Source organism: Mandrillus leucophaeus, unplaced genomic scaffold (assembly GCF_000951045.1).
Source record: "Mandrillus leucophaeus isolate KB7577 unplaced genomic scaffold, Mleu.le_1.0 Scaffold594, whole genome shotgun sequence".
NCBI classification, from domain to species: domain Eukaryota; kingdom Metazoa; phylum Chordata; class Mammalia; order Primates; family Cercopithecidae; genus Mandrillus; species Mandrillus leucophaeus.
The window spans coordinates 679,474-692,298 of record NW_012106408.1 but is presented as its reverse complement, the minus strand read 5'-3'; the positions used below and the strand labels follow the sequence as shown (position 1 = coordinate 692,298).

At 35.5% G+C, this 12,825-nt stretch overlaps 1 protein-coding gene across 1 annotated transcript in view; it reads right to left on the bottom strand.

Moving 5' to 3' along the window:
• NDST4 (N-deacetylase/N-sulfotransferase (heparan glucosaminyl) 4) overlaps positions 1–12,825 on the bottom strand; it is a 312,690-nt gene that overhangs the window by 118,195 nt on the left and 181,670 nt on the right. Inside the window, exons 5-6 of the mRNA XM_011999457.1 lie at positions 2,619–2,804; positions 498–626 (exon numbers count right to left, since the gene is read on the bottom strand). Of these exons, the coding sequence (XP_011854847.1) occupies positions 498–626; positions 2,619–2,804 (315 nt within the window). The remainder of the gene's footprint in view (positions 1–497; positions 627–2,618; positions 2,805–12,825) is intronic.

The window sequence follows — 12,825 nt, the reverse complement described above, 5'->3', positions numbered from 1 at the left end:
AACATATTTTATACTTAAAAATTGCTAAGAGAATAAATATTTTAAATGTTCTTGTTACAAAAATAATAAAAATGAGAGATGATAGTATGTTAATTAGGTTGATTTAATTATTTCACAATGTCTACATATAGCAAAGCATCATGTTGTACTGTAAAAATAAACAATTTTTATTTGTCAATTGTACCTTCATAAAGCTGAAAGACCTCACTTGAAAAAAATAACAGTGGAAAACATTGCTACTCTTTTACTGCTAGAAATAAATTTTCACTACCCACATTACAAAGTAAAAACCCTGACTTTGTAATCAAATCTACTGAAAATTCAGTCCCCAAAGTCAAATGTCATCAATAAAAGTATTTTAATGTAGATTTAAATGCATGACCAGTAAGATGTGCTGTAAATAAAGAAAATAAATATTATTTAGTTTAAAAGACAGGAAAATAAAACACATTTGAAAAGGCTAATCTTATTGTAAGATGCATGCATAGAATACATACTGGGTTTAGAAGGATTGTGAGAAAAAGTTCACCTCCTCTGATACTTTTATCCAGTTCTTGGGGTCCTCCTGGATATTCTTTGTAGAAAATAGTGTGAGTGAACAACCCACAAGTCTGTCGAGGGAGGACCTGAGTAAAAGAGGGGAAAAACAGCACACAGACATGATTTAATTAAGAACTTCACCACTATCTCATAACTTTAGAATCTGCAAATTGTAATTTCCTATTGGATTTTCTTGGTTGCTAAAGTCAAAATCTTATTATAATCACAAGTTGATGTTGGTGTAATTCTGTAAATATTAAGGAAGTTTCCATATCAAAGGCATAAAAAATGAAGGTAAAATAATTTTCAGTTGGTTTTATAAATCTAACCCACCACCTGTGTTATGTTAAATGATTACAGAAAACGCAAAGCCTTCTTAGGGTTAATTTCATCCAAAGATGGAAATTCTCCAAGGTTACATCTTTCATGCCATTAGGCCATCACTCTCCTTGCTTCTAAAATCAAGTCCTGCATTGTAAAGGTATTCAAGTTCTGGGATTCAAACAATCGGTTTTCATAACCCCTTCCACACTAACTTTGTTTTCACTACACTCTGAATTTAAATTTTATCACATAATAGTCAAATTATTTAGTGATTACTTCTGGTATATTTTGTGGTTGTTTCTTCTGTAAATCTGAATGTTTAATAAAGAAAGCAAATAAGTTATTTTATTCCAAAATCATATTTTGAATAACAAACTACTGGTAATTTAATGGACAAATGCATCTAATTGCCTAGAGTTTTTTTTTTTTTTTAATTATTTGCTTAATTATCATAAGGGTTAATCTTAAATTTAAAGTAAATAAATGCATATAATATTGGTTAAAAAGAACGCTTTTATTTCATAATATGTTGAATGGTCATTCAAGGCAAGGAATTAATGCCATACAAGATCCAGTGATGTTTTGGACACAGAAGATAAAGGAAGGGTAAAGAGAAACCTGAGTATTTTCACTATGATTTGAAATTATGTGAGTAATTCTGTTTATACCTTCTGGATTTCTATGGCCATCTAATGTCACTATTTGCATTACCAATAGCTTCTCTTAAATTTGAGGCTTCTTCAGGCCTTCTGGTACCAATTTACAATAAAATAAAGCTTCACGACTAATAAATATTGTGTGTCAGCTCTGGTTAGATATGTGTGTGTGCGGTTGCTTTACTCACAGATAGTGGTTAGATAGAAAAATAAATCATAGATAGATAGATGATAGATGGATTTAACAGCAATATGAATAATGAATTAGGAAGGTGTAAATATTTAAATGAGTGAGAACAGTTTGTAAACCAATGCTCTGATCTTGGCAACTAATTATGAAAACATCATCTAAGTCACTAGAAGTAGGGATACTTGTTTTAAAATGGGCTATTTTATCTCAAAGTGAGTAATATATACTTTTTTACCAATGAATGATTGTAAATTGCCATCTAAAATCCAATTGGTTTTATTGGCATTTATAGGATTCCTACATCCTATTATTTTTCAATTACTATATCTGAAAAGAAAAACACATACCTCCCTTTTTGGAGTATGTAAGGAAAAGACAAAAACAAAAACAAAAACAAAAAAGAGCAGTATTCTTAGATACTTTTGAGTGTCTGAAAGCCAAAATAAACTGAGTGGATAAATTTAACTCTCAGATGCTATTTGTTACATTCTGTCTGTTGACAGAATAACAACTTGAGAGGTGTTTTCTTGATCCGTGGAGCCTTACTCTGCCTGTAAAACTCTCAGTAAAACCACTCAACGAAATAGATAATGAGAAATTTCCTAGGAAAAGTACAGAACCCCCAGGCAAAATTTCAACACTGAAACTACAGTGGATAATCTCTACATAATTCATTCCTCTTAGTTTCAGCTTGTTTTGGATTTGCCAAAGCCACTCCACAGCTTAGGAGCAAGCCTATAGCCAAAAGATGTGTTAATGCATAACCAGTCACCATTGAGATATGTTGGTCATTTCTGAATATCATGTAAAAGAGGTTTGAGGTTACATCCTTAGAGGAAAGGGCCCTCTGTTTTCATTCCACATGTAGATATTAACATCTTTTAATATACATGGCCCTTTGTGCTCACCATGATGCTATTGTGAATGAAGCCCTTTCTGTACCGGGCAGGTTTCAGATGTGGATATTCTTCAGTGCTGGTGACTTGAATACCCCAGACCTTCTTCCAAGCTGCATACAGCTGAATGTGAACCGGGTAGACCCCTGAGTGATGTGGGGCCACAGCATAGCCCATGTTGATTGGTATTCCATGTTCCTAAAAGAAAGCCAGAGCAACATCATGATGGAACATGGCCAATTAATTCAGTGAAAATCATTTCCACCAACATCCATTTAGAATACATTGAACTCTATGCTAAATTTGAGAATTAAAAATCCAGCAAGGTAGAGGTTTTATCTTCAAGCAGCTCATAATCTTATAGAACTCTGAAGGCATAACAGATATAGTCATTACTTCGGGCATGTGGTGTGTGGGTGAGATTAATTTAAAATTTTGAATATGTAAAGTTTTGGGGGAAGATAAGAAGTGAAATTAGCCCTTCCTCGGATAAATGTGGGGGGTGGGGAAAGGTGTCATTTGAGGAAGCGCCCAAATATGAAGGATGAAAGTGCATAGAATGAATGTGTACATGTGTGTGTGTTGTGTGTGTGTGTGTGTGTGTGTGGTGTTGAAGAAAATCAGAAAGGTAAGTATGAATAATGAAGTGGTGAGCTTTTACATTTAAACTGAAGGATTTGGGATTAATTTGATTTCAACAAGGTAGATAAGGAAGCCCTCTGAGCCTGGAGGACCAAGATCTGCTCTGAGTGACAACATGGTAAGATAAACTGTAAGGGGGAGAAAATGAATAAAGGCTATGCATTAGGAAACTACTTCTATGGTGTCAATTAGGTGAAGATAGGTAACTAAATTCAATTATTTATGGTCAGATTCAAAGGCAAGAGATTAATACCATACAAGATCCAGTGATATTTTAGACACCCAGGGTAAAGGAAAGGTAAAGGTTAAGATTTTCTCCTTGGTTTTGAACCTAAACAACTCAATCTATTTTTATAAAACCTACACTTTACTATGAGATTCCTGGGTAAACTGTCAACTCTAAAAGAAAACAAGTATAAATTTAAACAACAATATAAAAAAAAATTGTCAAAGAATGGGATTATATTGCTAGGTACATAAAATAGATCTGCAGTTTTCTAATTTCTGCTTCTTTATATCCCTCCCTTTAAATGCTTATCTGCTTTAAAAGACTCCTTGTAGGATTGAATGTCATCAATTGAGGTTATAAATGACAATGCACAGTCATATATGAAAGCTGATTGAATCAATAAACAGAACACAAAAGTGTTGACTTGACAATTGCCATTTATATTTTCTATTACATGGTACCCAGCATAGGAAAAGAATTCAGTCTGGTATAATAAGCAAATAGTGAATGGATCACATATCTACAATGCCTTAGTCATACACTACACTCAGCTCAGAAGATGAACCCTAAATTTTTCACAAGTCTCCATCATTCTTCCTTTCATGTAATGACCCTCATTGTATAGCCAAAGTCACCTCTCTTTCTTCAAGACTGTGGGTGTTTTCTAACATCTATTACAGTAAATGACTCTGTAGAAGACTGAATTATGAAATCAATGCTGTAAAATGAGCTAGAGTCTTTTGCTAGACACTGGGGAAAATTTCATTTCTTGATCTGTGCAGAAGAAAAATACTTCTTCCTAGCACTTGTGTTTCCAATACAAGGCAAAGCTGGAAAAGTACAGTAATAAAAGTACTTGGAAACTATCAGAGAGGACAGGCAACAGTTGTTACCCTGATATCATTAGGGGCCATGTACTGGGACAGCCTTAGTTCTCTCAGGTTTGTTCCATGCTCCCCAATGAGTGATCACAAAGTCTTTTGAGGATAAGCAATCCTCCAGCATCCATGACGTTGCAAGCTTGTGGATGCATTGGGTGTGAGACACAGATGTACTTTATGAGAAAAATCTAGAGACAAGCGTGTCCAAACTCCTCTGTCTGGTAAATAGAATTTGTATGAATATGCCTAGAGAGGTGCTCCTGATTCACAAGAAAAGGGAATCAAACCTGTTATTCTCCTTTTTACTCTCTCAAGTGATTCATACTGAGGTTTTATAAAACTTGTCCCACAATGTGAAAAGTGACAAAATCAACAGTGTACAAATCCTAATAGTCTTTACTAATCACTTTGTTAGTCCTCATTCTCTACAACTGTATAAATTTTACTCTAAATTTGGGGCCTAGAAGGTTAGATAGAGTATGTGAGTGTCCTGGATACAAAACAATGAAAAATAAAATCAGCAAAAAGTTTTGAAATATCAAACAACTATATGCCTCAGGAAAAAAAAAAGAGACATTTCACTTTTGATAGGTAATAAAATGAATTGAAGAACTTTCATAAAAAACAAAAGGTAAAAAGCGATTGATTTGGTGAGTAGGAAGGAGGGGGCAGTAAAAAAATTCTACTATATTTATTGATTTCTAGGGGTCCAGTGTTATACTGTTATAACGTCATCTTATCACACTGGCAACTGGAGCTCAATTAAAATAGTAAATCACACTACATAATTAAGAGTTTATGCTTTTTCAATCTAAATGACAACACAAAGTGAGAAGTAATTCCCTAGCAACACTTTAGCTGTTATTATGGGGCTTACTGACCGAGAAGCTTCTATTCTTTACTGTCCAGGGCTAAAAATCTACTTCGCAGAGACTTGACCAACTAGAAAATCAACCAAGCACCGTATCTCCACAAGATCACAAAAATCACAAAATTTAAAAAGCCTTCCAATGTAAATATAGGAAGCACTCGAGACTTCATAAAAATAGACACATAAATGACAGAAAACAAATAAATTCAAATATGGCTTTAATTATTTATTAGAACAATGTCTCTTATAGGATCTATGGAGTCTATACTACAATAAGACATGATGCCACAAATATTTAGAGGGATTTAACTTGATCTAATGTTTCCAGTCCATTAAATCCCAGTTGGTTGTGAAATGAGACATTGCAGTAACTTACTATATAAAAAAGATCACCATTTTTCAAAAATTAGAATAAAATAAAATGTATTTAGCACTGAAGCTGTAACAGCAACTGAAATATAACGTCATTTAATTTTGCCTTGATAACTCCTACTGATTATATCTTCTTTTAATTGCTTAGTACCTGCTATTGAAATGGGATAGTCCCCTTGGGTTGGCTCGTGTACTCAGCCCACAGCTCTCAATTCCTCACAGGACGGGGAGCATGCAGGTGAATGAGCAGGTGCAGAGGCCGGCATGAGTGCTTCTGGGCACCGGCAGGATAGCTGCAGTGTGCTCTTTTAGCTTTGCCGTCCATGGATGGCTTAACAGCTCAGTGGAAGGTCAGGTGACAGCCTTTTGCACCCACCCTCTTGGTACCCAAGTTCTTGTCCAGTGTCGAGGAAGAATCAGGTCGCATGAAGGAATTGAAGGGTGGTGAATGTGGGGGATTTTATTCAGTTTGTCCGTGGCCGAACACTTCTCCAGAGTCCTGCTGTCAAGCTGGCCCTCTGAAGTCAAATTGCTACTCTCTGGCATTCAGCTGCTTTTTCTCTTCTCTCTTCTGCTGCTCTGCTCTGCTGCTCAGCGGCTCTCCGGCTCTGCTGCCCCTCTGCAGTAGAGCCTGGGGTTTTTATGGGTACAGGATGGGGTGCGGAGCAGGCCAAAAAGCAACATTCAAGTGTGAAAACAGGAATGCATGTTCTCACTTTGCGCCGCGGTCCCAGGCTTGAGGGTGTGGCCCTTGTTCGGAACCTCCCTCTTCTACCTAGTATTTTCCTGTCTCGTGTCTGTATCAATATTTATGAAGTACTTTTACATTTATGTCTAATATAATTCTCGTAATCATTCTGTGAGGAAGACTGGATGCTCCTCTAAAATGTGGAAACAGAGGCTCAGAGAAGGCATATAACTGGCTTATGTTCACAAGTGTCAGAGCTATACTTCTACCCAATTTGTCTAGATTCATCGTCTTTGCTTTGGTTTTTTCACTAAGTTGCTTCTACTGTGACCCCTCCCCTCCTCAAAGTATGAATGAAGACACTTGACTTACAAAAGGGAATTGATTTTGATATGCATGTTTCTAAACTGGATCTCCTGTTCACTTCCCCCCCCCCCCCCCTTGGAGAGGTTATAAAACAAAGTCTACATTTCTCAGACTCCTCTGCAGCTATCATTTTTTATGAAAATGAGTTTCAGCCTACTAGAAGTACTCAGGACCAGTGTCAGAAGGCAGTAGGCAGTCAAATCCTCAATTTTGGCAGCTCCTGGCTCCTGTTGCTGGCAGCAAGTTCTTGCAAATTAGCAGGTTTTTTCCAGCAGTATTTGGTGCCCATTTTCAGGGCAGTGGCAGAGACTTATTGTTTTTAACAGAGCTCCTGTGGTAGTCTCAGAAATGGCAGCTCCCCCAAGGAACCAGTTCTATATGGTTCTGAGAGTCCCTGCAGAGTACAGAATAGAATCTGCTTCACGAGTCCTTCCGAAGATTTTGGAAGCACTGAAATCATTAAATAAAGTCTTCTTGTTTAAAATAACTTAAAGTGGCTCATGTCACTTTAAACGCTTGGAAACCTGACTGCTAGAGCTGATCTTTGTCCATTTCTAATAAGTATAAAAAGATTTAAGAGCTTCTTGTGAGATGTCTATTGGTTTAAATTCTAAGAAAACAGAGGAAAAAATTGGTAAAACACTGCTCAATACTTATCCTATAAAGATGATTAACATAGTAAATACCTATTTTGCTAGCTGGATACTATTATGTAATGTATGTGACTGTTAAATGTCATGTATTGAGTAGCCAGTGAATACTGTATAGAAAATAGGAGACTACAGTCATTTAAATGAAAAATACCAAATGCACATCAAAACAGTTAAGTTCAACTACATTTGAAATAATTGTTTTTCAGCTCATGACTTATGTCAATCACTTTGCTAAGTACTGGGGATACACTGGGTCTAAGATAGGGCTTCTACCTTCGTGAAGTTTGAAACCTGGAGACAATTGTTGAAATCAGATAGAAGTGTCTTAATTTGGGTTGAATTTTAACCTAAGATTATTTAATTTTTTAAAAAATACATTATTAATTCTAACTTGTAGGCATTTTCCTTGCAGAAAAGAATGATATCCTTGACACAAACGTCTATAGAGGTTGAAGTCTTCATCCTACTAACATTTCTTTAATAGATATTGAAATTAAAATAAGAAATTTATATCTAGGTGACTACAATTTTAATCTTCCTCGGGCTATTATTAGTAATTGGATAAATGCAATTGAATATAATAAATTGTGTCCAGGAAGCTTTTGATAAGAATGGAATGTGGATAATTACTGCTTGTGTTACAGTCATATTTCTAGTGATATGGCTGCACAAGCAAGTTTTTGACCCACTGACTTTATGTTGGTAAATTTTTCCCATACACAAAATAATCAAATGGAAATTAGTATTGATGCTTCCAATAATGATTTTTGTAATGGATTTTAAATAACAGTTAATAAGTGTGAACTTCAGAATCAAAAGTATTCCAAACAAGGTCATAATCTCATAAAATACGGAAAGGAATAAAGTACTCCTGATCAATGGTTATTATGAAAAAAATGAATATCTTGAATTCTTGAATCAGTTTATTTCAGTTTGTTTTAGTTTCAGATGAGTAGAATTGATATATATATATACACATAATTTATATATACTTATATATAATATTTACATTTATTTTTATAATAAAATTTATATAATAAAAATTATATTCTATAATATATGTATATACTAAGGATAACCTTAAAAGATAACATTACTAGATCCCATGTATTTCCCATAAAATTCATATAAAAATATTTGAATGTTTAACAATAAGCTTAAATCTTAAAAACAGGACAAATAAGTATTCATTCATACACTTAAATATACATTAATATAGACAAATAATTTTTAAATGGTATATTTACACTATAATTTATATCTGCACTTTTACCATCAGAATGTTATTTTAAAAGTAATAACCTAATTATGTAATCCACCAGCATTAACTCATCTAGTGGTTCCTTGTTGTGTTCAGGTTAAAGTACAAATTACTAAACTTTGCCCTCCAAATATCAGTAATGATTTCCTCTTGGGTACATTCTCTGATTCTTTTCTCCCACCCTAGACTGAGGTTGGTTAGGTAGATTTGAGCCCTTATAGTCTTACATGAATATCTCTATATTAAAACTTTCTTTATTACATTTGAGTATCTCTGCCAATAGAACCTAACCTCTTCGTGTAGAGAGATTATTTCCTTTTTCACATAATTATATAGACTATTTTAAGTACATAATAAAATATTTTTTATTCCAAACAGTGTACTAGAGTTTGGGCTGGTTGGCTGGATTTGAATTTTGGCTTTGCCACTTATTAGTTGTATGACCTTGAGAGATTTATTTTTCTGTGCCTAAAATTTCTCATCTATAAATCAGGCTAATAATATTAGGGGATTAAATAGTTGGGGGGAATAGATGAGTTAATAATTCCTCTGCTTGAAATAGTGGCTATGAAGCCACGAACTCTATTTAAGTGTTAATTTGTTGAGAAAAGGTACATAGGTCATTTTGGGAAAAATATCAACTTTGGGAAATGAAAGCACAAGGACCACAAACTTCAGCTAAGTATTGAAGCAGAGAGGAGATTTAGACCGACAGCAAAATATATTCCTATTTGGAATGTATATTCCAAAATATATTCCACAGAGATGGAGCAGAGTTAAAATCTGGAATAAGAGTGGCCTGTCCGTTACTACTGCCACCTCTTTCCACCCTGCTGTATAACTTAGGGGCCAGAGTGTGCAAACTGTTTCAAGGGGTTCTCTTGCTTTCTTGCTTTCAGTTGAGTCTGGCAAATGGAGAATCCTAGTAGGAGATCAGAGAGAAGAAAAATTGAAGCTGAGATGTTTGTTCTGTTAGCTCTTCTTATGCAATGCCATCTAAAGTTGTCAGACTCCTTCAAAGGTTAAAACAACTGTCAAAGTGTCTCCAATCCGACATCACATATAACTCTCTCCATCTCAACCCTGGTGATCTCTTCTCCCCTCTGCCTCTTCAAACTTTGGAATTTCACAGCTCTCCACCCGCACTGTGTTTAGTCCTAGGATACTACTTAAGCATTTCTCTATACCCTACTTACTCCTTTGTAAATAGTCTTCTTATTAAATCCTCTGCAATTGTCATTATCACTTCTAATCTTCTGGCACCTGATATGCTGCAAATAGTTTCTATGAAATCTATCTTAGATCCTAGGAACACAGATGAACATTATGGTGAAAGCATACAATGTAGGTAACCTCACAAAACGGGACAGATTTTCGTGAAAGAACACTGCTCCAATGGATTGATTTTGATTATCACAGCACCTTGGTGCCAGCATGCATTGCAGTGCTCCTTTGTGAAGATAACTACATCTTCAAAAAATGGGCAAACATAGCCGAAAGCTTCACATGCAGAGGTAGAAGAAACGATAGGTGAGCATAAGAAGCACCCTGGTGCTGCATTTTTGGTCAGGCACTGACAGCTACTTTTCAGGAGGGCCACTCCACAGAGGGCCAGAGAATAAAAGAGGACAGCTGGGCGTGGTGGCACACGCCTGTAATCCTGCACTTTGGGAGGCCAAGGCAGGCGGATCACTTGAGGTCGTGAGTTCAAGACCAGCCTGGCCAACATGGAGAAACCCTGTCTCTACTAAAAATACAAAATTAGCTGGGCGTAGTGTCACATGCCTGTAATCCCAGCTACTTGGTAGACTGAAGCAGGAGAATCACTTGAACCCGGCAGGCAGAGGTTGCGATGAGCCGAGATCATGCCATTGCTCTCCAGCCTGGGCAACTAGAGTGAAATTCCCTTAAAAAAAAAAAAAAAAAAAAAAAAGAAAAATGGAGGTGCAGAGGATTTGGCTCATAAACATACAGGAATCATTTCCTTGATTTTACACAAATTGCTGGGCAGAAACTTGAAAAGTGGATGAAGGTGTCAATAAAAAGAGGGGGAAGAACCAGCAAATAGTATTTTCTCTATTTTTATGATCCTATGTTTGCAATCCAGGAAATATGACTTGTAAAACCAACCCACAATATATTTGGGATAATATATCCCCAGTGCTTAGCATAGTGTTTGGTACATTGTTGGCATTTAATAAATAATTTTAAAGGAAATAAAAATATTATCAAAGAAACACGTCATAGGGGTTTAATAAATTAGTGTGAAAAGAAAAAAATAAAATAATGACCGCATAAAGTAATGCACTTGTAGTAAAGAGATAATGCATTAAACAGTACCTTGTTGAACTGAAAGTACTGATTTCTTCTCCTAAAGGCACAACTTCTAGGGAGTGCCACTGGTGCTAAAGAGAATAGATCTCATTATCTATTTCTCCTTTTAATAAGGACTTGGATTCATATTGTCAACTTTGAAAATGATCCTAGAATCATTGATTTTCCACTGTGTTTAGGGGACTGAAATTGTCTTCTTGTTTTCATAAGTGATAAAAGTAATGACTATGTGACTCTGGAAATTGGCTAGGTCAGTCTTGACACTTTTTGGACTGAAGCCTAGCAAATGGTGACAAATCTCTGGAGGACTCTGTGTTACAAATGGATTTTTCTTTTGAAAAAAGAAATAGCATAGAAATGGCATTGCCTCTACAGTCTTGAACTTTCCGATCCTAAGTAGAGCTATTTTGGTCAATTGAGACACATCCCTTTAATATTCTTGACCCTGCTGAAGGTCTACTTTGCTGCTTAAAGGAGACTAACAGAAAAACCAGCAAGTTTTCATTCACATTATATAAAATGTGCCATTTCTGTTGATTTAGCACTTGCTTTGCTAAATTTTGTGTTCTGAAGTCTTACTTTATTGACAATCAAAATGTGCAGCTTATTAATTAATTTTATTGACGGTGAGGATACAGCAGTGAAGAAAACAGCAAAATGCCTGCCTTCAGGGAGCTTACATTTTAGCAGGGTGAGTCCAAGGTCATACAAAAGAAGTGAGTAAATTGTGTAATATATTAGAAGGTGATTAGAAATATGGAGAAAAATAAAGAGAAATATAGAGTGGAATCAAGGGGTATGGGTTGCAAAATTAACGGAGAAGGTAGTATTTTGAGTTAAGGTAAAAAGTTGTGATGGATTGAGTTATACAGACAATTTGAGGAAGACTATTCCAGGCAGAGGAGACAACACAGATAAAGACTGATCATTTCTGAGGAATAGCAAGGATTCCACTGTTTTTGCAGCAGAGTTAGCAAAGGGGAAGATTAGCAAGAGATGATGTCAAGGGGCAGAGTTGCTTCAAATAGCTTTGAAAATTTTTCACTGAACAACTCCAGTGGGCATCATTCACATTTACCATGCTTTTCCAGAGGCTGTGCAATGCAGCAACACTGAAGAGAAGGAATGGGTACAGATCTTTTAGGTTTTCATATATAAACATTGTTATGATGATTACATTTTTTCTGTAGATATTTTCACATATTTAAAATTGTGGTTACTATTTTATTTTTATTTTGTTATCATTGTATTGAAGTGGCAGTTGTAATAAGAAGAGTATGTGAAAGGTTTTTTTTGTGGGTCGATTTTTTTTTTTCATTGAAATAAGAAACAAGATCATCAGCTGAGAGTAGGGATGAGATAATTTGTGTGGCAGTTTGAAGAGAGAGGAAATGATACAGAAGAGTAGGATTATGAATAAAATAAAACTTGTAATGCAACGTCTGGGCACCATTGAGGGTCCCCTTGGGGTCTATGGCCAGGTTTTAAAGTGAGAACACTTAAACACTGGTCCAAGACAGATTTACTTTCAGTAGTATAGGCATAAACTTGGTGTCAACCTGGATTTAACCAGGGTTAAGGCTTTATAGGGAAGTAAGATAAAAAGAAAGGTGTAAAGAAATTCAGAGCATATACAAAGGAATGAATGCTTATTATGATTGTCTCTTGAAAGAGGTTGAATAAGGAGGAAAGCAAGTGCCCAAGAAGAGTGAGGGACAACAAAGATGTATCATGATAGTCTGAGAAACGCAGAACTTCATTTTAGCCCTACTCCCTTAATTGCAGGCCTGTGTTACATAGAGAGATGTTTTTAGATTTAATTTAGAAGCAAGAGAAAAGTTACAGGTGTTAAATATTAAGTTTCTAATAGTGCCATTAACCTGGACTAAATAATAACATTCAAAATTCTTCAAGGTGTTAAG